Raw genomic sequence first — 25,496 nt, 5'->3', positions numbered from 1 at the left:
AGAGCAGCAGGAAGCACAAAGGAATGTTTACATTCCTGAGCTGTGCCCTCACTGACTTCCAGACCCACCAAAATGAAACGAACGTCACTAGAAGCTGTTTGGAAAGGGCACACAAGAACTTCATTTAGGATTTTGGACATGTGAGGGAACTTCAGTTTTTAACTGTTGCAAGCACTAATTCAAAGACACTTACCAACACAGCCTGCTCATCTGACTCGTATTTTGCCTGTGTTTTTGTTTTCCAAGACAGGGGATACCTGTTAAAGGTTTTTACCCTATCTCCAACCAGAGACCTTCCCACGGCTGCAGCTCACTTGCTACAGATGGAAGCTGCTAATTGAAACCACATCCTTAAACAAGTAAACATATCTTGAGTCGAGTTCTGAACTCACATTTGCTAGGAACATAATCCAAGTTTTGTTGGTTTTAATTACAATCCAAACATATAAAGGTTTAACTGCCTAATGTCAAAGGCATAAGCCTTTGAATCCATCTGCCAGCATCCTAGCAGGAGGTATCAAGTCTTACACCTTGCTGACAGCAGACCATTTCAGGAGTCATCTAACCCTGGAGGCTGCATGCACACTAAGAAAGCCAAAGCCAGGTTTGATCTTTGTAGGAATGTCAAGGATGTTGATACATCTGTCCACAAGCAAAAGAGGAAGAAAATAAAATAGGCTTATATAATACTAATGATCAGGGCTTTAAATTAGGTGTGCAGGGGGGCAATATCATCAATCTTTTATGTGACAAGGTGTGGGATGGCACACCACCAGGCTTAGAGGGTCACAGTGCTAGTAAGGGCCCTCAGTCTGTTGTCCTCAGGCATGCCAGGGACACAGTAGCATGCCCCAAGTCTCACAGAGATGAGCCAGGGGCCCCTGAGCTAGCAGCAGCCAACAGGGAAACACCTTAAGGGAATTCAGGGCTGTTCTGTCAGGGGGCATGGGGACAGCCCAGCCGAAGGCTCCCCAGGACTGCCTGCAGCATGGGCAACAAACAGGAGCTGGAAGCTGTCTTGCTCCTGGCAGGCTACAAGGTAGTGGCCACTACTGAACTCTGGTGGGATGAATCCTATGACTGGAGTGCAGCTATCAATGGCTACAAGCTGTTCAGAGGGGACAGAGGAGGAGAGCAGGGGTTGCTCTCTGTGTTAAGAAAGGGATTGAACGTGAAGAGATGTCCCTAAAGAACAGCCAGGAGCAAGTCAAAGGCCTAGGAATAGGAACTGGAGAGCAAGGCAACAAGGGGAACAAGGGGCTGGTGCCTACTACAGGCCACCTGCTCAAGAGGAGTCCACTGATGAAACCTTCTTAGTCAGCCTGGAGGAAGCATCATGCTCACAGGCTTTTGTCCTGCTGGGGGACTTCAGCCACTCTCACTGGAAAAGTAGCACAGGGAGCTGTGAGCCATCCAGGAGGACTTCTTAAGCCAGGCAATAGACAGCCCTACCCAAGGGGATGTGATCCTAGATCTGATGGTCAACAGTACAGGTGAGCTCATTGGGGATGTCAAGAGGAAGCCTGGGCTGCAGTGGTCACACCCTGATGGAGCTCTCACTCCTAAGGGATGTGAGTCAGGAGTTTCAGAAAAGCAAACTTCCATCTCTTCAGGGAGTCAGTCAGTAAGACACCCTGGGAAACAGAACAGAGCTGCCAGATCTTTAAGGATGCTTTCCACAGGGCACAAGAGCTCTTGATCCCCGGGTGACAAAATCAGGCGAGGAAGGGAAGAGAGCAGTGTGGCTCAGTTGAGACCTGGTGGTCAAACCAGGAGGGAGGAGCTGCACAGGCAGTGGAAGCAGGGGCAGGTGTCCTGGGAAGAGCATGGAGATGCTGCCCAGTTGCGCAGGGATGAGGTCAGGAAGGCCAAAGCACAGCTGGATCTGAGCTTGGGAAGGGATTCAAAGAGTAACAAGAAGGGTTCTACAGGTACAGCAACCAGCAAAGGAAAGTTAAAGAAACCCCCCTGTGAAGAACAAGAATGGTGAGCTAGTAACAACAGATGAGGCTCTCAACTTTTTATCCCCTCAGTCTTCGCTGTCAACCTCTCTCCTCACACCTCCCAAGCTGAAGGACCACAAGATGGGGACAAGAGGACAAAACCCATCCCAATGGAAATGAAGACAAGGTTGGTGAGCATGTGAGGAACCAGAACATATAGAAATCTGATAGATGCATCCCACAGTCCTGAGGGAATTGGCTGATGGAGTTGCCAAGCCCCTCTCCATGACAGCTGAAAAGTCCTGGCAGTCAGGTGAAGCCCCTGGAGACTGAAGGGACACATCCCACCCCCTGTTAAGAAAGGAGAATCCTGGTAGCTACCAACCTGTCAGTGGTAAACAACTCCATACCCACCAGGAGGGATTGTTGAGTAGTATCCACACATAGGGACAGAGCAGTTTCCATTCTCCCAAGAGACAAATAAGGCACTGCCCGGTTGGGCAGAGGCCCAAACAATAAGCTGTTTTTAGAAAAGCAGGGATTCATCCTCTTATGTGGCATGAGGGAGGGATTTAGCCTTAATTTAGCACCATTTAGAAAAGATTACCCTTTAATTGCAATACGAGTTGGCAGACACAGGAGGCAATGAAAAGCCTTTATCCTGCAAAGCTTCCAGCCCGTCGCCAACAGCTCCATGGGCTGTCCCCTGCCTGCCACCCAGCTGGTCAAGATCATCACCCAGAGCCACCAGGTTGAGGGAGGAGTGGCAGCTGTAGGGACACCAACCACTCACCCATCAGCATTGTGCCAGGACACCGAGGAGCTGCAGCCCCTTCTGGGGGCTCAGGTGTCCATGTTGGCAGTCACACTGCTGGAGGCCCTGCCTGGCTCAGGCCACAATCACATTGTCAGAGGAGATACCAGAGTCTTCCATTTTGGGATCAGTTTGGTCAGGTGAACACAGGCAGCTACTCAAAGACCTCAGCCCACTGTGCCACTGCCATTCCTTAAGCACAGGGTGAGAGGCACTGAGCTGTATTCACAGTCAGCAAGAGCTCTGCAGAGCAAATGCAGGACATGCCTCAGGTCTAGGTTTGCCAGATCCCTGCCAAGGCCAAGTGGCTCAGAGGCCATTACAAATGCCATGTAGTTTGGAACAATCCTAATGTTCTTCCAGAACAGGGTCCAGGAATATTTATTTCTTGCAGAAACAGATTCTGCAGCAGCAGGAGTGCATGGTTTACATCTATGCTTGAACAATAAACTGTAATAATCCTAATTTAGACTGGCAGAGGACATGGCAGAGCCTAATGCACAGTTTAACTCAATCCAGCTTTATTTTTAAAAGTAACTCCTAGGCATAGACAAGGCCTTAAACCAAGGTTAAACTTCCTACCTGTGCCTGGTGCTTCTGATAGCTTCAAGCCTGAGAAATTATGCCACTGCCCAGCTGGCTGAGCCATTTGAATGTACTGGGAACCAGGGAGAGGACACAGAGCACAGAGGCTGGGAGCTGGGGAAGAAAATTACCAGGAAAGGGAAGCTTGTTTGGCAGAGACTACAATGGAGTTCAGAAAGAAACCAAGGAAGAGGAACAAAACCAAGGGCAGAAGGAAGTAGGAGTGGGAAGGAGAGACAAGAGCCAGTAGCTGCTTGACTGTATTTGGTCTTCAGATATGAATGAACAGCCAACTGCCCTTCATCCCCTTTGTGCAGTAATTGTTTCCAACTTCTCAGGCCAAGGCTAAAAGTGGTCTCCCATGTTGGTCTCTAAGGTAAAGATCAAAAAGCATAGCCTCCAAATGATCTGCATAAGGGTCCCTAAAAATATCATCTATTAGCCAAATCCAGCTAACCAGCAACTGTGAGAGACACATCTGAGATGTGATTTCACACCCAACACAAGGCAGGAGATCACCCTAGCTGGGCCAAGGAGCAGTACTGGTTCAAACTTATTACTATGTGGGAATTATGATTTTTGTCTAGTTGTCACATGTGCAAGCAGGCCAATTCCAGCCTTCTTTCAGCTGCAGAAGCAGCTACACCAGAGAAAGTTAATGACCAACTTCAGTTTCAGCAAGTAACACAGACCAGTTTGAAATACTGTAGATCATTTGAGAACAACACCCAGCCTGGAAAACTGCCACTTGCCCAGTGCATATTTCCCTAAGCCTTTAAGTTCCCTTCAACACCAAGCAGCCTGGCACTGCACTGTATAGTGTCTGGGAATATGCTTTGGAGCAGCAATGGAGTAGCAAACAGTAGTGACATTTTGAATGTTTTTTTAATGATACACTTCTGCACACATTCAGAGTGCTCATACAAGGTCACTTCACTGCAAAGCACCACCTCCTTGGCACGCTGGCTGGTGGTTCTACCACCCTCTCCAGGATCAAACGTGAAGCAGTGAAGCAGTGTGGGGTGTCCCTGCTCATGGCAGGGGGGTTGGAACTAGATGATCCTTGTGGTCCCTTCCAACCCTGACTGATACTATGATACTATACCCTGGTATAACTATATGGATGCTGAAGCTACTGCCAACAGATGATAGAAAGCATGTAATTTACATTTAAGGTATAACATGCCAAGAGACATGTGTTACCTGGAGACAGAGAACAGGCCTGGAAGGAAAGCAGACACCAAATATGAGGTATGTATTTAATGTAGCCACACAGCAGATGCACTGAAATGCTTACAATGCCATGGAACGTTAAGCTACAGCTCTGTGAGTTGCTGCAGCACACATCCATTCATGTTTGCTGTACTCTGATCACTAAGAGATAATTCTCCCAGCTGGAGAGGGACTTCTCATAAGGGGGTCTAGCAACAGAACTAAGAAGAAAGCCTCATCTTGCACTCAGTAACATACTGAAGCAGATTACAAGGAAGAATTCTCCATCTCTCCAAGAGCTCATTTCACATTTAAAGCTGAAATTTGAGCAATCTGATTTGCTGCATTATAGTGTTTTCAGGCACATGAAAGACTTGGAGTTAAAGCAAAATTAAAGAAATTGAACAAGAGGGATTCTAGCTGTCCCCACAGATGTTATTCCCACTCCCCAAATGGAATTTTTCATTATTTCAGCAGGTTTCTGCACTCCAAGAAAAGAAATAAACATACACCTGATCTACAGTCCTGAGGTTTCAAGACACTGGATCAGTAGGTCCCAAGGGAAAACACCACAGCCACTCTCTGTGGCAGCACCAGTTGCAACAGCAGCAGTGATACAAGAGGGAGAGTTAAACGATCTGAGCCTGTAAACTCACATGCACAGACACCAAGCACTAGGCTGTTCTTGAGTGCCCTGGTAATACTTAGCAAGTAAAAATCTGGCTTTAGAGCATTACTGAACCAAGAGGCAATGGAATAAAATGCAGCCCTGCATAAACGTCACATCTTGTGGAGACTCCGATTCCTTGCACAGCAGTGCCTGCCAAAGATTAAGGCCCCATTCTTCATGTTAAGCCTGATATTGTGTGCAGCAAGACAAAGCTAACACATGACTGACACAGCATGGTACCAGGCAGCAAATAGAGGAGTCCAGGGCAAGAGTAATACTTTCATCAATTAATCCCTTTCTACGGAGATGGCCTTGCACAAAGAACAATGACAGTAAGGCAAGAAAATACACTGCTTGTGAAGCACACACAGAAATACAGTGTCAGCCTTAATGCTGTTTTGGGCTTATTGTGAGTACGTAGAGGGCAGGACTGTGGTGAGAATAAGGGCACACTGATCAAGGAGGCATGGCAGACCACGAGGCAGGCCAGGGGGCCAATAAATGCTCTTTGAGGCTCTTATCACAACTGTCAGAGCCAAGAACCTTAGAAGCGAACAGATGCAGGTGCTTCAGCGGTCCTGAAAGCCTGCCTGGACAAGACAAATTCCAAGAGACGTTCCCCAGCTGCAGTCCCACACGCTGAGGAGCATGAAAGGAATGAATGCCTTACTATGCTCCCCACAAACCCTAACAACAGCAAGGTCAGAGGGGACAGCAGACCAATTTTGATGTTAACAGGCTTTGTGTCACATTAAAAGAGTCCATTTGTTTCAGTCCCAATAACTCACTTGTGTTCTAGGGCACTTGGCCACACAGGCTAGATTAGAACAACCACTCACAAACATGTACAGCAACTAATGGAAATTCACACAGCTTCACTCTAAGCAGATCTATCTGCAGGTATTCGCAGCTCTCCGTCGCTTGGCTTCTGCCGGGTTGCCAAGTCGAATGGGTGGCCAATTACTAACCTTCAGAGCCTTTTCTCTTCCTGACTCTTTCCACAGCTCATCTATTTAGTCAGTCCTCGGGTGGGAGGTTGTAGCAGTTTGGGCTGGGTGCCCTCTGCTGTGTTCATCCGTGGGGTGCTTCCTGTGTCCAGAAGTCCAGGCCAGTGGGGGGACACAGGAAACCAGGTATTTCCTACCATGATTCCCTGTGCCACTGTAAGATCCAGCGCGGGGTCTGGCACTTCCTCTTTCCTTCCTCGCCGCCAGCCAGTAACTGGGGGAGATGTCTCCCAGCCATGGGCCTGGCTAGGCCCAAGGCCACGGGGGGAATGGGCAGTCTCAGATCTGGCCAGCTGAGACTAGCCTAGCAGGGAGGGGGGGAAGAAGGAGCCCTGGGGATCTTGGGTGCACCCTCAGGTGGGGATGGGACATTTCTGGGTCTGCTTTGGGGTTTCTTTTGTCACTGTGCTTCTGGCTCTCTGTACACACTCACCACTTTCCATTTAAACTTTCCATCACTTTTGCAATCCCTTTGAGTTGTTATTTCTGCCCGTGCTGGGGAGGGGGTCTCCCTCAATCCATCACAGTGGTGTCTCAAATATGAAACTTCCAGGAAACCTATGCTCTGCCTTCCCCAGCCTGTATCCATAACAGACTGAAATACAGTAGGTTTTAATAGGAAAGTTTTCCTGTAAGCTTCCAGGCCAGATGATATTCAGTTCCACTGTCCCAGCAGCCTACATTCCAGTCCTCAGAAGTGATCTCACCTTCCTAAAACCTTACCAAAACTGAGGAAGGAGTCACAAGCTAAGATACGAACCCCAAGCCTGATTCCACTGGCCACAGACAATCCTAGGTACAGTTTCATTTCAATTCACCACTGTGCATACCTCCACTGAGGACTCAAAAGGACAGGAATTTTTTGCCAACTGTGGCTCATCTGAGTCAATATTAATCCTGGAATACAGGATTTTTCCCACCCTGGAATCCCACAGAGTTAAGTGTGACCTTGATTTGTGCACACCATTCTATCAGTTAAATAGCAATGTGCAAAAATAGAGGGTAGAATGATGCTGAATACATGTAGAGGTGAGAGGAGGGCTTCACCAGAGTGATTGGTAGGACCACTGCAAACCCCCTCCCCCCCCAATGTGGGAATAAAATGCTCAAGCCTGAGCAACCCTGACACTGACAGAAGCTGGTCTCTGCATTCCTTTCCCAAGAGGTAATGCTGCAAGTGTCACAGGAGTCAGGATTCCTCCTCCCCTCCCAAACTCCAGTCAAACAGCTAACATATCTCACATACTCCTCTAGCTAAAATCTAGATCCAGCTATTCAATCCTTCAGCAAGTATTCACTGCCTAAATACAGTTGGAGGGGGAATCATAAAACCTAGTTACAACTTTAAAACTGCATCCCAAACTATGGGGCACAAGACAAAGGATGGTATGTAAAAAACCTCTATATAGGCAACAGGAGAAGAGGACTGCAGAACAGTTCAGACTGGAAGGGCCTCTGAAGAGCACCTCGTTAAATAGTCCTGCTTAAAGCAGTGTCACACACAAGAGGCTGCCCAGGACATTGTTCAGTTGGGTTTTGAATGTCTCCAAAGATGGAAACTCCATAACCTAAGGATAAAGAATAGAAAGTGAGCAAAGTTCAGCATGGCATGTTGTGTTTGTGGATACTCATGCACGTGCTATGGTTCCATCTTTAGTTTTATGGACTGCTCTGCAGCAACACAAATATATCAGAGGTTGGAGGCAAACAGCTCACAACTGGAATTATTCCAAGTGACTCAAACGTGCTCTTAAAATATTTCTATGGTTACTGAAGGATCTTAGAACAAGACTTCATTGTAAGCAATGGGGGAGGGAAAAAATGTTTTCAAACACCCCTAGTCCCCAACACTTATTTAGCCAGTTACATGCCAGCAGTCTCATTTCCCAGGGATTAGCTTGGATATTTTGGCTTCAGCCAAAACAGCTTCCTGGACTGGACTCACAGTAGAGAACACAGGCTACTCTTATGCAAACCAAACCAGCAAAAAACAGTATTAATTATCCCTAAAAGAAGAAACTTACAAAAATAGATACACTAGGCAGAACATAAGACAACTGAGTCAGATGTGGGTGAAGTGACCAAGCTGCAGGTGGGAGCTGGCAGTTGTTCTGTCAAACTCTTGGACTGCACTCCAGAAGAGCCTGGTGCACACACATAGGCTCCCACCAGCAGATGCTCCTAAGCAGCACACCCTGAGCTCTTTGCAGCCATCCCAGCCATTGCAAGGCACATCTTAATTGTTCTCACACAGAAAGTGCTGTTTCACATTGCAGTTTCTAAGGCAGCTACATGCTGCCGTGTGGCAGCCTCCCACAGAACTCCTGCTGCTCACCCCAGGTAAACCACCACGAGAACAGGCAAAGGCACACAAGCACTGAGCTATCAACATGCAACTCTGCTGCAAGATCACCATCGACTGCACCACCGACAGACTTAGCCCTCATTTGAAGTTGGCCAGCGTTTCTCGACAGTCATAAGAGTGAGACAGGTCCATTGTCTGGCCTTGCTGCCGGGGAGAATGGCGTTCCTTCCTGCTAAATAGGACGCAGCAAAAGCAGCCTGGGCCAAGGCTCTTACCACTTGCTTTTTAAGGCACTTGTGCATATACTTGTACAGCTGGCATCACTAAAACGTTCACATAGTGCACACAGGAATCGTGTCACATTTTTACATCAGCCCAAGCAAGACAAACCATGGCACATCGAGGTAACTGCAAGCAACAGTGTCTGCAACTACACGTGGTAATTGCTAATGTTTTAAGAACAAACAGACGGGCATCTAAGACATTAGCAATGTTAAATTCCAAATCAAACTCCCGCCTTTAACTAAGCTTTCACTGTTGAAGGTCAGGAACCCAAAGAAGAAACTTCTTATAAAGGTTAGGTAAAGTTCTCTGCTCCTCAACCTCAGACATTTCACAATCAGCAACAGTAACAAAACAAAACCAAAGCCCCGAGGATTTACAGAGGAGCAGAGGTCTAAGGACAGGAAGGAAGCTGGAGTTGGCTGATGTCCGTCGAATCGAGCAACTGCAGTTTGTCCTAGCTCCTGTGGAGCGGAGCTGTTGGAGTCACCCACCCAGCTGTCCAGCCCGCCTGGTTACATTACCTCATCCCACCTGAGATTCCCTCTTAAGTACACAAAGACTGTGGCTCCCGAGCGCACAACACGGGGCCAGGCAGGAAGCTGAGAGCAACAGCATCCTTTGAGAAAAGGGAAACACCTACAGAAACCTTGCTGGCTTTTGCCATGTATTCTGGTTTATCCTCTGAACATAAATTTTAAGCTCAAGCTCAATTACAAAAAAAAAGAGATGTATATTAAATTAGGAGGTTTAATTCAGAACTGCAATCAGAAGGGAACTGAGCAAAAGGGCCAAACCTTCCTGCAATGACAAGCACGGAATGACAATCCAGAATATGAGAGAGCACCTACAACTACTCAGCTCACTTTTTGCCTTCAAAAATCCTTTCACAGGAAGGTTTATTCGGAAAGCAGACACAACACCCTTTCAAAATTTTGTACAAGCAAGAGAATAAAAAAGAGAAAGTGAAAGGTATCAGACAAGGCTGCAATATCCTCCACCAGCACCGCTCCATGAAGGAAGCTTCTGTTGCACAGCGCTTGCACTGTCATGGAAAATGTTTTGCTAATGCTTAGCATAAGCAAGGATTTAAAGGGACAAGCTCAGTTGCTAGCTCATATCTTGTTTTTGCTCTTCTTCTCCCTTCCCCCCCACTCAACCGGCAGCTACATAGCTCTACATTAATTCTTAATTATTTACACAACCTTTCATTACATATATATTTAAAAAGCAAAAGGTTATAAGCTTCTTTCAAAACACTCTTAAAAAGAGCAGCAGATGGAGAAGCTTTTCTTGTATTTAGCTGTTGTATGCAAAAAAGCAAGACTTGATCTTTTTCAGGTGCTAGGATCTGCCAGATGTGCACAAGCACACACACAGAGAAAGGGAAGAAAAGAGAAGTAGCTGTCTCCTGTTGCAAGATATTCTATACACACCTGTGCATTCCTAGCTTCCAAGAGAACACAGAATTCTACAGTGTGTTACTCGTGTGTCATGGAGACATTTGTGCTACCAGTTGGGTTGGATGTGTTCAAAAAGATTTCGTAATGCAGTTCACCAAGGTCGTATCAAATCATAGTATCATAGTATCAGTCAGGGTTGGAAAGGACCACAAGGATCATCTAGTTCCAACCCCCCTGCCATGGGCAGGGACACCCCACACTAGATCAGGCTGGACAGAGCCTCATCCAGCCTGCTCTTAAACACCCCCAGGGATGGGGCCTCGACCACCTCCCTGGACAACCCATTCCAGGGTCTCACCACTCTCATGGGGAAGAACTTCCTCCTCACATCTAGCCTGAATCTCCCCACCTCCAGCTTCATTCCATTCCCCCTAGTCCTATCACTACCTGAGATCCTGAGAAGTCCTTCCCCAGCCTTCCTGTAGGCCCCCTTCAGATACTGGAAGGCCACAATTAGGTCACCTCGGAGCCTTCTCTTCTGCAGACTGAACAGCCCCAACTCCTTCAGTCTATCCTCATAGGAGAGGTGCTCCAGCCCTCTGATCATCCTTGTGGGCCTTCTCTGGACACGTTCCAGCACCTCCACATCCCTCTTGTAATAGGGGCTCCAGAACTGGACACAGTACTCCAGGTGGGGTCTCACCAGGGCTGAGTAGCCAGGTCCATCCATTCAGCATCTAATTGTCTGCACTGCAGCACAAATGTGAGTGAAAATGCTCATCTAATGGACTGTATTTAAGGGGGTTTTAACAAGAATTGCTTAAGCACACTAAGATTTACTTGCAAACAGAGTTTTGGACTTTCAGGATATATTTTGTTTCTCAAGAAGGGTAACAATAATTAGGAAAAAAAAAAATCAAACTGCAAACAGAATTAAAGCAGCAACTAATGTTTCTTTAAGATGAAATTCCAGTAGTAAGCATAAAACCTAAAGTCCTTTTCCTTCCATTTACTTTCTCACAACTTTAATAAGGGAAACACCTTTAATAGCCTCACTGACAAACGAAACCTGAATAAGGATACAAAAGGAGAGTTTAAAAACTAAGAGCTGTTTCACAATCCAAACAAGCTATGCCAATTCCACACAATTTTGGCCATTGCCAAAAGGAGGGAGTTCAACACCCTTCCACTGGCTTAAGTTTATTTAAAACAGCTGTGCTCACAAAAGAGCTGTTCCCATTTCCTCTGCGCATAAAGAGCGACCAAACTTGCTTGGTTCTGGGAGGTCAGGTGACAATTCAAACATTTTTTCAGTTCATAGCATTTCTGAAGAAATAAGCTTACTGCTCCATGAAGCCAATACACTTCTCTGCCTTGGAGACAGAGCTAAACTCCTGCTTTGTTCTTCGCTGACAAACAGGACAGAGAGAGACTTCCTAATCAATCCACCATCATATTGCCTCTGTCTACAGCACAGCCTCAGCATCGCTCCCTAAGCTTGCCAAAATCCAATCTGCACGATGGCAGCAATTAAGGGCTGAAAACAAAAGATTTATGGCCATTAAGGACGGTGGCATACTGCAGAGGCCAGGCCATAGGGCAGCAGTGCAGCTCCACACCAGACACGTCCCCGGTTCCAGCGAGAGCTGTACAGGTTACACCGTGGCACGTGCGTTCACCAACCCCAGTGCGGAACACAGCCACAGCACTCCAGAGAACCTCCAACCATTCTCAACATGCTTCAACTATGTTTGGGCCAAACATTCCACTTGAGGCCAATGGCCAGGCACATGAACCCCAAAGCCAAGCAGTTTTATGCAAAGGGAGACTCTAGGCACTGTATGCTTCCCCACAGCCCTGCTTGCAAACCCATCCTACATGGGCCACAGTTCTTAGCAGCCTCTTCGGGTAGGTCCCATCTACCCACTCCAAAGCGATGCCCGAGCCAAACACATGCCAGTGATGGGATTAAAAGTAACTAGTGTCTTTATAAAGGAGGAATTGTGTGAAGGGGGGCTAGAAGAGGAAGGGAGGGGAACCAGACAGCTTCCCTTATCTATGTGCATAAACAACAAAGCAGCAGCTCCAAAAGATCTTTATCTTAAATTCAAGGTAAATCAGTGGGAGTCTGTCAGGTGACAAGACACTGAACATAGCCCAAACTTTTGAACTTTCTGACCAGAGCACAGGCTTAATAGACTTCTAAATATTAACTTCTCCACCGAAAGTCGTGAAGATCCTAATTTAAATTAACATACAGTGTATGTAGTGAGGGGGTTGCACGTGAAGGGGGACATGTAGTAGGCGTTTCAGGACAGACTGCAAATCCTGAGTACCTGAGCTATAGGGAAAAGGAGAGGGAAATTTGTGGCTGGGAAATTAGGATAAAAGGGGACTGTGTCTCCCAGCAATTTGAGAGATACCACCAGGAATTGTCCTGTGGGCTCTCCCTTTATTCGAATAAAGCCTTACTAAACTCTTCTGTCTCCATTGTGAACAGGAACTTCTAAGTAGAGAGAATTTTTCCTTACACCAGGATGGCAGACTCCACTGTCTGCTGTGTATTTCAGCCAGAGCAGAGAAAACAGCTGGGGAAAGAGGAGGGGAAGGAAAGCAGAAGGTGGAAAGCAGTAAGTTAAAAGCTGGAAGAAAGTTAAAAAAATAAGAAAAATGTCACAGCTCTGCACCTATTCCGCTCAAAGCCTCAGCTGCTCTCTGAAATGGAGGGCTCCTGCATTCATCTGGATGGCAAAGTTTATTTATGTCACTTCCCTCTGCTAAGGTTTTGTAGATCATATTTCAAGCCCACATTATATTCCTCTGTTGCTGGGTTACCAAATCTGAACAAACAATTCTCCACAGTCTGCCAAAAGCAGAAAAAGAAAGCAAATGAATGCCTGGAGGATGCATCACTCTCTGGAAGTCATCTCATGGCCCCATATTGCTACAGATTAGTCACAACCTCAGATACAGTAGAGAGAGAGGAAATGGTGAATCCATTAACTCCAGGGCAGCCCAGGGACCTAAGAAATGCTAATCCCACCCACCCACTCCCCTCCAAGGCCATTTTACAAATAATCAGGGTTTTCTTTCTGATTAGAAGAAAAATGGTCCTAAATTCAAAGGGATAAATTAGGTATTAAACACCCCTGAAACTAGTGAGTTTGCTCCAGCAGATGTTGAAATGGCAAGCAGGAGCTGTGATTTGAAATTAGTTAAGCCACTGGTTTGGTGCAGAGCTGCACCAAAGCCCTCACGCAGCAAGCACTGATGACAGCAGGTTTGAGACTTTCACTTTGCAAGCAGGATGTCAGGAGCTGCACAAACTTCCCGTTCAGAGGTGGAGGAAGTCACAGCCATCACCCACACAGCAGTGCCCATCAAACCTTCAGGTTCACTCAAGTCCTCTGCAATACTGCTTTGAAGAAATCTTCCCCTGCAGCACCTGTGAAGAAACGCTGCCAACGTGCAGTAACTGATCCAGTACTTGTCCTGCTGAGAATGTCTGTTCCCTGCTCCTGTCCCCAGCATGCTCTCTGAACACCAAGGCAGGTCTGTATCCCACCTGCAGTGCCTCAACTCTCAAGTGCCCTCATTCAAGACTACATGCTGTTGCACGAGAGACCACATCCCATACAGACTCTTACAATGATATTCCCACTGCAGTATCCCAAAGAGGGCTAATTTCTATGAGTCAGACAAGACAGATCTAAGCATACAATTGCAGGCTACAGCTTGTGCTGTTCAGGCAGCAGTTTCACTGCTGGGCTCAGCAGCTGCAAGACCAGCTTAAGGTGCTCCTCTCATCATGTACTTGCTGCTGCCATAACATGCTCTTGGTGAGGTGATACCTGCACAACCACATGCAGCACACCTGTGATCCAATTCAGGGAACTGACTTAACTCAAAAAAACAAAAGGAAGCTTGTTAGAAACAAAACCAAATCAAACAAAAAAAAATTACTCTGCTCCACAGTGCACCATACCCAGGTGCTCCACCAGGACAGCAAACAGTGCTGCCACATTCCCAAGGGAAGCATACGTAGTAAATGGCACGGCTGCTGCCAAGCTTTTGTTCTGTGAAGCCTTGGGTTTAATCTAATGTAGAAAATTAGAAGCAAATTCCCTAACATTTGCTGGAAGGTCAGGGACAGTTCTCATCCTGGGCCAAGGCACAGATGAGTATCACAAAACAAAAGTCATAAAATCAGAGAACTGTTATGGTTGGAAAAGACCTCCAAGATCATTGAGTCCAACAACACCACGGCCATCAAACCATGACCCTGCATGCCACAGCCACACATTCCTTGAACACCTCCAGGGATGGTGACTCCAGCACCTGGGCAGCCTGTTCCAATCCCTGGCCACTCTTGCAGGAAAGAAATTTTCCCTAATTTCCAACTCAAACCTCCACTGGCACAATTTCAGGCCATTTCCTCTTGTTCTATCACTTGATACTAGGAAAAAGAGAGCAACCCCCACCTCACTGCAACCTCCTCTACAGAGAACTAGTATCATCGCATAAAAATCAATATGCAATCCTTAAAGGCAAAAAACAGAATCCAAAGCCACGACTACGCTGCAAACAAATGAAGACTCATGTACAGATCACTGCCACTCTTCCTTATAAGCTTTTTTCCTTCCCTCTCCCTTAAAAGCCATATACAAAGCACATACAGGGCATTAACTGAAGCACTGAGACATGCTTTTAGACTTTAAGGACAGCCACAGTCTACTGATGTACTTTTATATTGTCACTGAAATAAGCAATTCATAATATAGTGCCCCTTTTTTTCCTAGATTTAAATGCAAGTCTACCAGCACCAGTACAACATGGTCACCTACTCAGAAAAGAGCTTTGGACAGCAGCTGTTTGGTTTTTTTAACTGAGCTAATAGTTGTAAGTCTAACTCACATCTCAAAAGCAACTTCAAAGCACTGAGCATAGCCAAGAACCCCTTTTCCAAGCTAATTTCCCATGCCACATTCCCCTGCAAATCACCAGGAACACCAACACACAGAGAGCTGATCCTGTGTATCTTCCCCAAAAGTACAGAAACCCCAGCTCAGGCAGGTAAGTAGCCCTATAACTTATACAGTTATCATCACTTACGAGTGAACTTACAGTCCACAGCAGCAAATCTTTATTACTTCACCTCCTAGAAAGGAAAAAATAGCCATAAAAATCCTATGTATACAATGTGATGTAGTATTGCACTACAAGAAAAGCAGTATCTTATTTCTTGGAACTCTGAAAAACTGTGTTATCCATGGTATTTGTTAGAAGTTTGAAATCAGTTCCCTTCCACAAAAGCAAAGGTGAGACTGAAGATAACCAGTAAGTTTATGCTGGAAGACAGTTTGTATTTAAATGTTGTTCTCACAAATGATAGAAGAAACACAGCTCAAATTGCCATAAAAGACCAGAGATCAATACAAGACACAAGCAGGCAAAAGGACTAACTGGGGAGAACTTGAAAGCTTGTCAAGGACCCTGACTAAAGAGAGGCTGGAGCAAAGCCTCAGTGCAAAGACATGCCAGCTGCTCAGCTTCCCCAGGAGGACCTGAACTGCAAGTACTGGGTGTGCACAAGCATCAGTAGAAAATGGGGTATAGCTCTGAGGACACCAAAGGGGTGAAACAGGAGCTGAGGAGTGTAGCAGAGTAGCCTGGACTTGCAACAAACTGTAATAAATAGTTCCCACGCTCAAAGTTCATTCACCTATTGTATAAACAGGGCCATGATACAAGGTGCTTCATAACAAATTAAAGCATATCCAAATGTACAACACCCAGCATGACAGGAAACAGCACACAGCATAACATGGCCTTGTGCTACTGAGGTCTGCAGATGTAGTAGAGAGCAACGAAGGACTAGAGAGACTGGAACTGCTGTGTTTTAAAAGGCTACATAAAGTCAAGAAAAAAGAGATGGAAAGCACTCCAGTCTTAGTCAGACTGCTGACATCAACCCTCTGCCTTCCAAAGAACAACCTCAGGCAACCCAAGGTGGAGTCCATTCAGATTGAAGCCTGGCATGTGGTAAATCTTGCATGCAGTGCTCCCCACACTGTGCCTGGGAAAAGTCAGAAACTGCATAAACAGCAAAGAAAAACTCCTCCTCTGAGAGCCCGCTTCATACATCTGCTAAAAGTTTACAAGATCTAATGCAGACCAGATTCCTCCACAGCATCACAAGCAAGCCAGAGGAGCAGTGTTTTTTTCCCCTCCGTAGGCTAATTCTCAGTCTTCAGGCTGCTCCCAGAATACTGTCTCTCCCTGGTTTTGCTCTAATTAGAATGGGATGTGCACACACAAAGTAAATCCTTCGGGATGTTAAAAGCAAAAAGTGAATCAGTGCCAATCCTGTCATTTTAAGGTTTTTTTTATCTCTTCTACAAGGTTCATTCTAAAAGAATGAAAAGAAGCTGTCTTCAACCCTTTTACTATCTGAAAGTCAAAACATGCAATGCCCACGTGCACACAACCCAGTCCAGAGAACAAAGCACTACCTGGGACCAAGGCAACCTGGCTCCCATTCCTGGGTTGGTCAGGTGCTAGCTTGCTGCATGAGGTTGGGCCACTGCCTTCACCTCTCAATGTCATGCTTCCCACCCCACCTACCAAACAGGTTTACTAACTTTTCTTTCCCTTCAGCACAACTCTGTTGCTCTCATCTTCTTTTCAAGACTGCTTCTACTCTTAATGTCACATAGCATCTCTGCTGTCCCAGCCATGTTGGTCGAGTGGCTCTCAAATGTGCTGCCCAGGGAGGTGGTGGAGCCACCGTCACTGGAGGTATTCAAGAGGGGACTGGACATGGCACTTGGTGCCACGGTTTAGTAGTCATGAGGTCTTGGGTGGCAGGTTGGACTTGACGATCTTTGAGGTCTCTTCCAACCTTATTGATTCTATCATTCAGTTCAGCTTGAGTATTTAGTTAACAAGTTTATAGCCATGTAATTCAGAGTAATTAAACTGCTTATGCTTATTTAACACAATAAGAGCAGAATAAAGCTTTGTTTACAAGACCAAAAGGCCCATGTGATGTACAAAGTGAGGGCATTCAGAGAATTTCTACCAGTCTATTGACAAGTATGTATTTCCCCCTTGAAACAGTGTATTTTGACAAGCTAATCCAAAGACCCAATGGATATGGCATGCAGTGGTCAAATAAGTCCACATACGTTTAGCTCTTCTGCAGTATCAGATTTTCACTATCAAAGCAAGGCCTATATTGCCTGAAAAGTAGCACAAGATTTGCCTGCATGGAAACAGTTACCAGAATAACCTTGTGCACAGGCAGACAAACAGTTCCCACGGGCTACACCAGTGCAGCAGACTGACAGCTAACCATGTGTCTCCATATTGTGATGAGGTTGTGCCACTCTGCACATGGACTCTTCCGAGGTAGCTCTCTTCCCGTGTACTAGACCTGAAGATGATCTTGCATGAGAAAAATCTATGCACCAGCTGACCTAAGAAAACAGTGTTTCTTCTGAGAAACCTTACTCCACTGTACAAATTAGCTCTGAAGTTCCTTTTCTAAAAATAAATAAATAAATAAGGCAGGCAAACAATAGGGAACTGCGCCAGTGTGAACTAAGCTCCTCCGTATAATTTTCGTGGTCCGCATTCAGGAAGTTATTACATCAACACAACATTTTTTCACTGCACACAAAACCAGGCAGATGACAGCGACCAGAGGCATCCCAGCACGCACCAAAATCCTGATACCCAGCCTCTGCCCTCGGCATGCAGCGCTCGCCAGAGTCCCCGCTCCGAGGAGGGGCGAGCCGAGCGCTGCGCCCAGCCCTGGCAGAAGCTGCGCCGCTTCGCTCCTCTTTGATCGCAGACCCCAGGCCGAGCTGCTGCCAGAGCCTGCAGCGAGACGGAAACCCCTTCCGCACCCCCCTGGCACAGCAGAGCTGTTAAGAGCAAAAAAAAGCTTTGGGTTCTTTTTGGTTCCCCAGGTCTGAAGGTAATGGTCTCTGCGAGATGTCATTTCGGAGGAGGAAGGGTTTCACCGCGCTGCCTGCAGCAAGGCTGAGGCCTGCTCGTCCTCTTCCAAATTCTGCCAAGGGTGGTGGGGGGACGACAACTGACACTCCAACCGCCGCACAGCAGCCCCCAGGGCCCCTCAGACCACTACCACCGGGCTCCAAAGACGACCATCTGTCCTGCTCCCACCTTCCTCACCGCCACCTCCGCGCTCACCCGCCGCCGGGCGGGCACCTGCCACCGGGCCCCCCGCCGCCACCTCACCTCCTTCAGCTGCTCCATCTCGGTGCGGATGGTTTCGTACTCCAGCTCCAGCTCCTCATACTGCTGCTTCAGCTGCTGCTTCTCCTCCAGCACGGCCAGCCCATACTCCGCCGCTTGGATCTTCTCCCGGGTGGTCTCGCCCAGCTCCTGGAAGAGCCGCTTGATCTCGTTCCGCAGCCACTCAGGCTCTGACTCCATCACCAGCCTGGCGTACTCATCCTCTTCCATGGCCAGCGACATGTCGGCGGCGGTGACCGCCGGCTCCCAGCCGGCGAGGTGGGCGGGCGGGCAAAAAGGCGAATGCTCGGACCGTTTCCCCCTCCTAAGAGCGGCGCGGCCTGTGGGGGGCCATGGCAGAACCCGCTCGGGCTGCCATCCACGGGCGAGGCACCCGCTGAGCTGCGCCACCGACCACGCCGCGCCGCCGCCGCTACGAAACTCGCCGCGAGCGCCGACCGCAGTGAAATCATTCAAAAGGCACGGCCGGCCCGGCGCCCCGTGGCACACTGGGGCTAGTAGTCCTCGCCCGCCGGCATCCCGCGGGGCGCAGCGCCCACCAGACTACAACTCCCAGCATGCATCGCGAGGGGCGGTGGCTGCTGTGCGAGGGAGGAGAGCGGCCCCTGTCGGGAGGCGACGAGCAGCGCTGCGGAAGGGCGACGGCGATCAGCAGTGCGTGGGCCGGCCCGGCCCGGCCCAAGCCGAGCGTGACTTTCCATCGCCCGGTCTGTCTGCTACGGCTTTGGACAGGATTCCGGCAGCAGCCCAAGCGTAGGCACACCACCGCTGGTCCGGCGGGCAGCTCCCTGCTAACAGCAGAATCACAGAGCTGCAGAATGCTGGGTAGGAAGGGAGCTCAAAGACCGTCTGACCGGCGAAAAGGCCGGTTTAAACCAGACGGGCCAGCAGCCTGTCAGGGATGGGTAAGGGAAGCCTCATCCCGTCAGGCTTTAGAAACACCCATGCCCTCTCCAATTCGTTTAAGACCCACTTTTGTTGCTGCGAGACCACCCCGCAGCCCTTCAGGGAAAGCAGACTCCCAAGCGCCATGAGGCCGAGAGGAGGATTGGAGAGGAAGCGCTTTCGGCGCGGTTGGCAGCCAGGAGGCGTCGCAAACAGTTGTGTGCAAAAGGCGAGTACCATGCGAGGGAGGCGCAACAGCAGTCGCTGTTACATCCCGCAGGTACGATGCAACGCTTCCCCCTTGCCAGAACGGAGGGTGTCGCAGGCCACGCGTGCATGGAAAGAACAAGAGGTAGCGAGAGGTACCGGCATCAGTCCCCAAGCCCACACAGAAGAGCTGCCAATATCTCCTTTGTTTCATATCGCCATGTTCCTGCTTCAAGTAGTTCTCCATCTGCTGGCTGGGAATACAAACCGCGTCCCTCAGCATCCTGCTGAGGATAAGCACATCCACGCGGCAAGACGCTCACCTACCTCTGGACGGCCCAGCAGGAGGGAAATACCACAGCAAGTTCAGCTGGTGTAAATACTTGAGAGACAGCAATACCTGAGAGCAGCTGCACTGCTTGAGAAAAGTTGTTAGTATGATAAGGAAATGTGATCAGCTGTTGCAGCTTACACGCTTAGGCAAGTATGATGGCAAAGGCACAGAAACTGGGATGCTCATTTCTCCACCATGGGCAGAATTAATTTCCAAACCATAACGAAGACCAAACAGACTCTCTCTTCATTGGACCATTGTAGTTCCTAATCAGCTATGTATATAAAAGCAGTGTGAATGTGATCCTGCTTTACACCTGGGCATGGGAGTTGACTGCTTAAGCTCCCCATCAGCAGGAGAGCTTGCCTGGTTTCCATTCTGCTTTACCTTCCTTTACTACAGCAAATGCAGCTTAGACTTTCTTCTAGTGTCTAAACCAACTGGTAAGCAAATACCAAACATAATACAAACAATTACATTTTTGAGCACAAGGTCTAGAAGAAAAGTATTTGTTCACAGCTCCAGGCTTTTTTCCAAGCTCCTTTCAGGTTATGTTCATCACGCTCAGTCCTGGTGTGTATAAACCCTGATCTATATAATGGCTGGACACTGCCTCTTCAGTGTGAAACTGCCCTAGACCATTTTTTCTTCAGGGCCTTGACACCACCTAGAGCTTCCCATGCCTCACATGCAGGAATGTATTTGCCCCCTTGATCACCTGGATCTAAGAAGCAGCAAGTCAGTGTCCTCTGCCTATGGTGTTGTCCTGAAGGAACAAAAAGCCTCAAGAATACTCTGAATCAGACAATGGGGCAGGAGACAGCAGATCTGGTTTTTCAGGAAATTGCCCACGTTGCCCAGGCTTGTCTGAACATGCTCTGGTGTCCAAGTGGGCCAGGTGTGTGTGCCTTTGGCCATGTTTGGAGAAACCTCATTCTATAGGTTACAGTGTCAGGTTTTTATCTCTTAATCTTTGTTGTCACTGGCCATCATTGTCTTGGGAAATCTATAAATACCATCCCAAAGTGCCTTGCAATTGTCCAAGCTCTGGGAGAAGTCACAAACCTTGCTTGTCTTGCAATTTGGACTGGGAGCTGTGCTTCTGTTTACCCAGAAAGACTGCAAGACCCCTCGCTGTAAGCGTTGTAAAGCCCAGGAGCAGACAGACGTGTCTCACTGGGCCAAGAGATGAACCCCAGGAGGAGCTGAGTCCCCAGGACAAGTTTGTTTATTGGAAGAAGCAACAAGCTCCACTGTGAAGATTGCAGCTGAAGAACCTCTCCGGATAGGCAAAGTTACAAAGCCAACAAGCCCTGCAGGCTTTGGCAGCAACCTCTTTTCTACAAAGCTTTCAGCTACAAAGCCTTTGGAGATCAATCCTGTGTGTGCTACAGCAACAAGCTGCAGAAGCCAACAGCAACTTCCATGTGCTCAACGCCATTTTGGTTTTGTTTAAATCCCCACACACGCCACAGGATGCCACGATCAGTGGGTAATTACAACATCTGATTTTTATAGGCATCTATTAAAGGTCTGTTGCCCTAGAGAATTCTAGAGTTCTCCCCCTCGTGGGTAGTTCTGGGTCCCTCAGTTTAGGAAGAATGTTGACTTGCTGGAACGAGTCCAGAGAAGGGCAATGAAGTTGGTGAGGGGTTTGGAACACAAGCCCTGTGAGGAGAGACTGAGGGAGCTGGGGTTACTTAGCCTGGAGAAGAGGAGACTCAGAGGTGACCTTATTGCTCTCTACAACTACCTGAAGGGAGGTTGTAGACAGGCAGATGTTGGTCTCTTCTCCCAGGCAGCCAGTACCAAAATAAGAGGACACAGTCTCAGGCTGCACCAGGGGAGGTTTAAGTTGGATGTTAGGAAGAAGTTCTGTACAGAGAGAGTGATTGCCCATTGGAATGGGCTGCCTGGGGAGGTGGTGGAGTCACCATCATTGGAGGTGTTCAGGAGGAGACTTGATGGGGTGCTTGGTGCCATGGGTTAGTTGTTTAGGTGGGTTGGATTGGTTGATGGGTTGGACGGGATGATCTTGAAGATCTCTTCCAGCCTGGTTTATTCTATGTATTCTATGTAATCTCCAGCATGTTGCTGATGTTCTTCTCTTTTTTTTTCTTCACAGTTTAAATTACTGTTTGTTGTTTCTGGATTTTTGCTCCTATTGTTTACATTGTTTCATGTTCCTGCTGCTGAGGTAGCTGTTCCACAACTGAATATTTTGAACCGGTAAATAGGTTTTATTAATATTTTCTGTGGGATTTCAATATTAAAAATATGAAATATTAACAACCTCCATACAATCATAACAGGTGTGTATGCAAAATTCCTTTAGCTTTTTACTTCCAGGAGTCCTCAGGGAACATTTTTTTTTGGTTAATAGCAAACAAATATCTCTTTGGCCTGAGACAGCAAATACTCACATACCCTCTCTGTATCAATGTCAGCATCAGTACAGTGCCAGGTTTTTCGTTTCTCTAAAGCCAAAGCTCCTTGAAAATCCACATCTGTTCCTTTGAGGCACTGCCTGGGACCACCTCTGATCTTCTATCATCTTCAACAGATCGAAAACACATCACTGCCCTCAGTAGATTTGGATCATAGGGCCCCAGGACTGTAAAGCTTCCAGGCAACCCCATTTCATGTAAAACTATTGAAATAGGCCTCTCCTCTGTTAACCCCCAAGAGGGCAGCAGCTAAGGACATGGAGGAGAGCACCTCTGCCTTCCATGGCTCAGCCATGGTTTGACAGAGAAGAGCACAACGTCTGCATTGGCTTTCCCTTCTTAGATTGCAGCTGTTTAGCTTTTTTTAAGAAATGTGCTGCCTTTGCAGTGTTACACCTCAAAGGGGTCACTAAAATACAGAAATACCACAAATAGTGCAGACTGGGGTACTGAGAGGTGCCTCTGACAGATGTCCTCAGCGGAACGGTTCATGTTGGAAGGGACCTTAGAGATCATCCAATTCCACCCCCCTACTATTGGTAGGGATATCTCCCACTAGCCCAGGTTGCTCATCCAATCTGGCCTTGAACACTTCCAGGGATGGGACATGCACAGCCTCCCTGGGCAACTATTCCAGTGCCTTACTACCCTCACTGGGATGAATTTCTTCCTAATCTGCAGTCTAAATCTGCCTTCCTCAAACTTCAATCCATTGCCCCATATCCTGTCACTATAAACTCTTGTCAAAAGTGCCTCCCCAGCTCTCCTGTAGGCCCTTTCAGGTACTGGAAGGCTGCTCTAATGTCTCCCTGGAACCTTCTCTTTTCTAGGCTGAACAGACCCAACTCTCCCAGCCTGTCCCTGCAGGGGAGGTGCTTCAGCCTTCTTGATCATATTCTTGGGCTCCTCTGGACTGTCTCCAACAACTCCATGTCGTTCCTGTGTTGGGAGCACCAGAGCTGAAAGCAGTGCTGCAGATGGGGTGTCAGCCAAGCAGAGGGGCACAATCCCCTCCCTGTCCTGCTGCTTTCACTGCTTTGGATGCAGCTCAGCACACAGCTGATGCATCTGATGAGCAAAGAAGTAGGCAGAATGTTACTGAGGGTCACTTAAAGTCAGTAATATTGCCCATGTTAAGATACAGTAGCTGCACCTCACCATTTCCAGATGAACCTCATGTACAAACAAAAGTTTAGTGCTATCTCCACAGAGTGTAATTCTCACAACAAAGAGCTATCACTCTCTTGCACTGGCTTTACGCTGCTGTACCACCATCACCATCATTGTGCAACCTGCAGCATTGGTGTCTTGGTTATTTTTTAAAGCCAAGTGAGGAAAATAAAAACATTGCCTCTCAGATTCTCCTCCACACTGTGTTTAAGTACGAGGATTGCCTCTCAAATCTCTTGCTTTTTGTACTTTTCTTTTGTCTGTCTGTCCCTGCTAGGTAACACTGCTAATCCCACCCATTCACAACTGATTCATCAGTAGGATATTTTTACTGATAAATACTGGCTTGTTTTCATTCACCCCACACTTTCTGAGCCTTCATTGTGTTCAGGTAACAACTCTGCACTCAAACAAATTAGCTACCTTCAGTGCTCCTCCCTTTCTGAAACAGAAATCTGCATGCAATATCTTGCTTTCAGGAGAGGGAACTTCAGTTCATATTCTGAATATTGCTAGGCCTTTGAGTAAATTGTGAAACCTGACCAGTTTTGGGGGTGGTCAGGATGACCTGATCCATTTGCAGTGCAAGTGAATTATTTGTTTTCTAGGTCATTCTTAAAACTAGGATCTCTTGCTAAGTTTCATACTTTGTTTTAATAAACTGCCCAAGATGCAAAGGCAAATATCCAGCAGCAATTACACAAAAGCTATTTCAAAAGCATTTCTGCATAGTTTTGGACAACTGGAGTGGCTTGGCAAAAAGGCCCAGGTTCCCACGTCGTTCAAGGTGTCCTGAAAGGTCAAACCCCAAAATATGCCCTACCCCAGACAATGGGTTAAGCACCTGTGAATGTGCAAGCCTGGACACTTCCAGGGGCCCAGGTGGTCCAGATAAACATGTGTGAACTGTTTGTGCCCCTGGCCATGTTTGGATATGCCCCATCCTATAGGTTCAGCTATCAGGATTCTGTGTTACCAAAGGGCATTAATTGTCTTGGGACAGTATTTAAACCAGCCAAGTCAGGCAACTTGCCTTGTTCTCACCAAGTAAACAACAAGAGCCAAATGCTGGTGGAGTAGCAGCTGAAGAGCTTGTCCTAGCAGACCAACTACACCTGAGCCTTCCACCTGGACCAAAAGAGGAAGGGGAAAAAGCTCGAAGAGAACTGCGTCCCAGAAGAGCCATGGAAAGGCTACAGCCCAGCAACGGAGCACACGAGAAAGAGATGCCCCTTAGCCCTCCCTGAGCCAAGGGCAAACTCCAGACTGAACTGGGCGTGAGAGGAGAAAGGCCCCCCTAGCCCGCTCTGAGCCAAGAGCTGCTCAAATTGTAGTCACAGCATCGGGAGCTGCTCCCGCTGGCCCAGGCCGGCTTAGCGCACAAGGGCTGACTCTGGCCCCGCCTGCTGCAGAGCAGGATTGGAGACATCTAAGAGCCCACCTACAGGGAATTATTGCCCCGCCCCACTGGGCCGATCCCATCAGGTCCCCTCCCCAGGGAGCCAGCACCAGCCCTGCAAGCCCCGCGTCCCCAGCAGCCACAGCCATGCCATGGGACTGCCCGAGCCCTGCAAGGGAACCTGCTGACCAGCAGAAGTCTCGCTTCCCCCGCAGCTGCAAGAGGAGAGGGTTGCCCCCACCGTCACTGTCAGGAGGGAAGCCCACGCCCCAGCAGCCATAGCCTCAGCCCCAGACCAGCCCAAGAGCCATCCCGGAGCAAGCCGGGCAGGCAGCATCTCACCATAACCTGGCAACTAACTTCAGTACAAACAAAAGGCACAGTGTTATCTTTTCAGTTCCACATGTGCAGCACCCACTAACATTCAGTTCAAAGCCTCCCGTGACCAGCCGCGTGGCAGTTCCTAGCTTAAGCCTCTGACACACTGAAACCGTTTCTCTGTATATAGTTACAGCCGCCAAGTGTCGAGTCGCCATCTGGTGGACAAGCT

The 25,496-nt window shown here is 47.9% G+C and overlaps 1 protein-coding gene and 1 long non-coding RNA gene across 4 annotated transcripts in view; one reads left to right on the top strand and one right to left on the bottom strand.

The window, feature by feature from the left end:
* BICD2 (BICD cargo adaptor 2) overlaps window positions 1-18,901 on the bottom strand; it is an 86,882-nt gene extending 67,981 nt beyond the window's left edge. For all 3 annotated transcript variants that reach the window (XM_068162576.1, XM_068162577.1, XM_068162578.1), the window contains exon 1: window positions 18,487-18,901. In XM_068162576.1, the coding sequence (XP_068018677.1) occupies window positions 18,487-18,726 (240 nt within the window). In that variant the 5' untranslated portion in view covers window positions 18,727-18,901. The remainder of the gene's footprint in view (window positions 1-18,486) is intronic.
* Window positions 18,902-19,170: 269 nt separating this feature from the next.
* Window positions 19,171-22,233, top strand: LOC137453428 (uncharacterized). The gene is made up of 2 exons (XR_010990370.1): window positions 19,171-21,422; window positions 22,056-22,233. It is a non-coding gene; the product is annotated as an uncharacterized lncRNA (long non-coding RNA).
* Window positions 22,234-25,496: the final 3,263 nt, after the last annotated feature.

This window comes from Melanerpes formicivorus, unplaced genomic scaffold (assembly GCF_026170545.1).
Source record: "Melanerpes formicivorus ecotype bairdi unplaced genomic scaffold, bMelFor1.0.p_v2 SCAF_66, whole genome shotgun sequence".
Classification (NCBI taxonomy): domain Eukaryota; kingdom Metazoa; phylum Chordata; class Aves; order Piciformes; family Picidae; genus Melanerpes; species Melanerpes formicivorus.
Note: the sequence above shows the minus strand (reverse complement) of the source record. Positions and strands in the feature narration are given on the sequence as shown.